At 37.3% G+C, this 2710-nt stretch overlaps 1 protein-coding gene across 1 annotated transcript; it reads left to right on the top strand.

The window, feature by feature from the left end:
• The first annotated feature begins 284 nt into the window (after positions 1–284).
• LOC143579902 (uncharacterized) lies at positions 285–743 on the top strand. The gene has a single exon (XM_077063077.1). The coding sequence runs from the start codon at positions 285–287 to the stop codon at positions 741–743; it is 459 nt and encodes a 152-aa protein (XP_076919192.1).
• Positions 744–2710: the final 1967 nt, after the last annotated feature.

The following is a 2710-nucleotide window of genomic DNA, read 5'->3' as shown; positions in this document are numbered from 1 at the left end:
TTGAAAACCCGTTTCTCTTGTGTTGGTGAACCAAAATCCTTGATTAGCGATTAACGTACTCACTTCTGCAATGCACAGATGGAAAAGGCGTTGAGACGCTATGGGGTCACCCATCGGCTTGCGTCTGCCTACCACCCATAGACCAGTGGACAGATAGAGGTTAGTAACCAGGGCATCAAACGCATCCTCAAGAAAATGGTTGGAATTGGTCCGACTAATTTGTTGATGCTTTGTGGGCTTTCCGTACTGTGTACAAAACTCCGACCGGTTCCACACCGTTCCTGATGATTAATGGGAAAGCCTGCCATCTGCCTGTTGAGTTGGAGCACCATGCTTCTTGGGCACTTAAAACAGTTAACCTCGGTCATTCAACTGTGAGAGTTCACCGTTTCCATCAGATACATGAGTTAGAGGAACTCCGCGATCATGCCTATGCACACCCGTACAATTATATGCTGAAGACCAAAGGGCTCCATGATAGGAAGTTGAGAGGCAATAAACAGTTCAAGTGTGGGGACGCCTTACTCTTGTTTAATTCCCGAATTAAGTTGCATCCAGGAAAGTTGTGTTCTCGATGGTATGGACCATACACAATTAAGGAAGTCTTCCCGTATGCAGTGATCGAAATTGAAGACAATAATGGGAGCTTCAAAGTTAATGGTCACCGTCTGAATCACTACATTGGTGAGAAGGCGAGCATGGAGGAAGGCAAGGTTTTGCACCTTACAACATCTTTGGGTTAGACATGAGAGAGGGGTCAGGCTGAGAACTCGTTAAACCAAGCGCTCTCGGGAGGCTACCCGAGTTTTTGATTTATCTGTTTTTAATTTTTCTTGTTACTAAGGATCCTCCTGATTGAAGCCGCTCGTACTCAATATCCATTCGAGCAACTGATTTTGAGGGTATCTATTTGTCTTTATATATATATATATATATATAAATATATAAATATTAATAAAATAAAAAAACAGCAAAATCCAAAAAATTATAGAATCATAAAAACAAAAACATGGTTATTACTTATGTTTATTTTAGTTGTGTATGTAGCTATATTTGAGCGATTTAGCTCAATACAGGTTATATCTTTCCTCATGATTGCTCTGGATGGTGTTTTAGAACTATTCTCCCGAGTTTGCGGCCGCGAATGAAATGCTATATGGCTGTTGTTACACATATTATGAAGACATGCATATAAACCATGGGAGTAACACGTCTTTTATTTTATTATTTGCATTTGTTTCTAGTTTCTTTTTATTTTATTTTTTTTCCTAATACTCATCGAGGACGATTCGTCATTCATGTGTGGGGATAAGAGTTTATTTTACTTAGTTGTAGGAAAATAATATATAATAAAAAAACAAAAAAAAATAGAAAAATTGTTCAAAAATCCAAAAAGATTTTAAAATTTGTTGTCCCTTGTTTTCAACTGTTTTTTTTTTCATTAAGCAAGAAATGATATTAACTACTTATCAATATCACTCTTGAATTCTTAAAAGATAAATGAGTTTTTAAATCTATGCATATAATTTGGATGTGTCGGTGGGCTCAACTCTAGTTGGTATAGACAGTACTTGTTTGACTTTAATTGAATCTTAATGTAACTGAACTTTAGTGGATGCGTTAAAATAATTTTGGGATGAAATCCTGGGCCATACTCAAGCCTCATGTTTGATTTAATTGCTAAATTGAAAATCTGAATCCTCAAATACGATGCTTGGGTAGGTTTAACGTTAGGGTATACTAGTTAGCCCATGATATAAACATAAAGAAAACAGACTTCTAGTTTTAGACGTAGACACTTCATAGGTGCATGGTTTTATAACCTTAAATCCTGTATTGGTGGGATGCTCCAGGATTTGGAGACTATGGGTCGATATATGGTATATCATCTGGGTATTCACATTGCCTAAGTGGATTTGTGAGTATTTAAACAAGCAAAAAATAGCAAAACCGTAATTTGTTGCCAAATCGTAAGTCATAAAACTTGATTACTCGTGCATTAAAGTACAAATTACATTACTGACTTGATCAAACCACGCTTTTAGCCATATGAGGTCTCATTGCTCGCGTCCTATTACCATTAAGAAACGGACCATAAGGCTCACGTCATATGTAAACTCACATATGAATTCATGTATACTTACTGATGGTGATGGTCTTGGGGTGTTGCTTGATAACGGGGGTATGCCATGTAGTGGGGAACACTAGCTAGTTAGTTATTAATTGCAATTAATTGAGTATCTAAGTGGCTGCCTAGTAGACCTTAATGCTTAAATTTAGGTGGATAAAAAATATCTTTAATCATATCAGTTTTGCTTAAGATGTTTAAGTCAACTTGGGGTTGTAGGTTCCCAACCGGATCTACACAGGAGTATCTCGTAACACGAGGGTGCGGAATCCCCTACGTATACGATACGAGTGTTTACACGAGAGACACGTAGATAACACGTAACACGTAAGAACAAATGATTACTTGCTATTCGATGTAAAGACCCAAAACACCAAACAAGTATTGCTATAGCATACAAATCAGATCTGCCCAAAAAGTCACTCAATGTAAATGGCGAAGGTTAGGTTATATAATACGACAACTTCGCCTAACACACTAAGCGAAGTTGTCCCTAACTTCGCCACACCACAAGTTAGCCAAAACCAATAACTAAAGTAACACGTTCATCAAAACATAAGAGACAATGTAACGATTACAAAC

Source organism: Bidens hawaiensis, unplaced genomic scaffold (genome assembly GCF_021521415.1).
Source record: "Bidens hawaiensis isolate Kalapana, Puna unplaced genomic scaffold, B.hawaiensis_p1.1 tig00030159_1, whole genome shotgun sequence".
NCBI lineage: Eukaryota > Viridiplantae > Streptophyta > Magnoliopsida > Asterales > Asteraceae > Bidens > Bidens hawaiensis.
The sequence above is the reverse complement of the archived record's forward strand: the minus strand, read 5'-3'. Positions and strand labels throughout refer to the sequence as shown.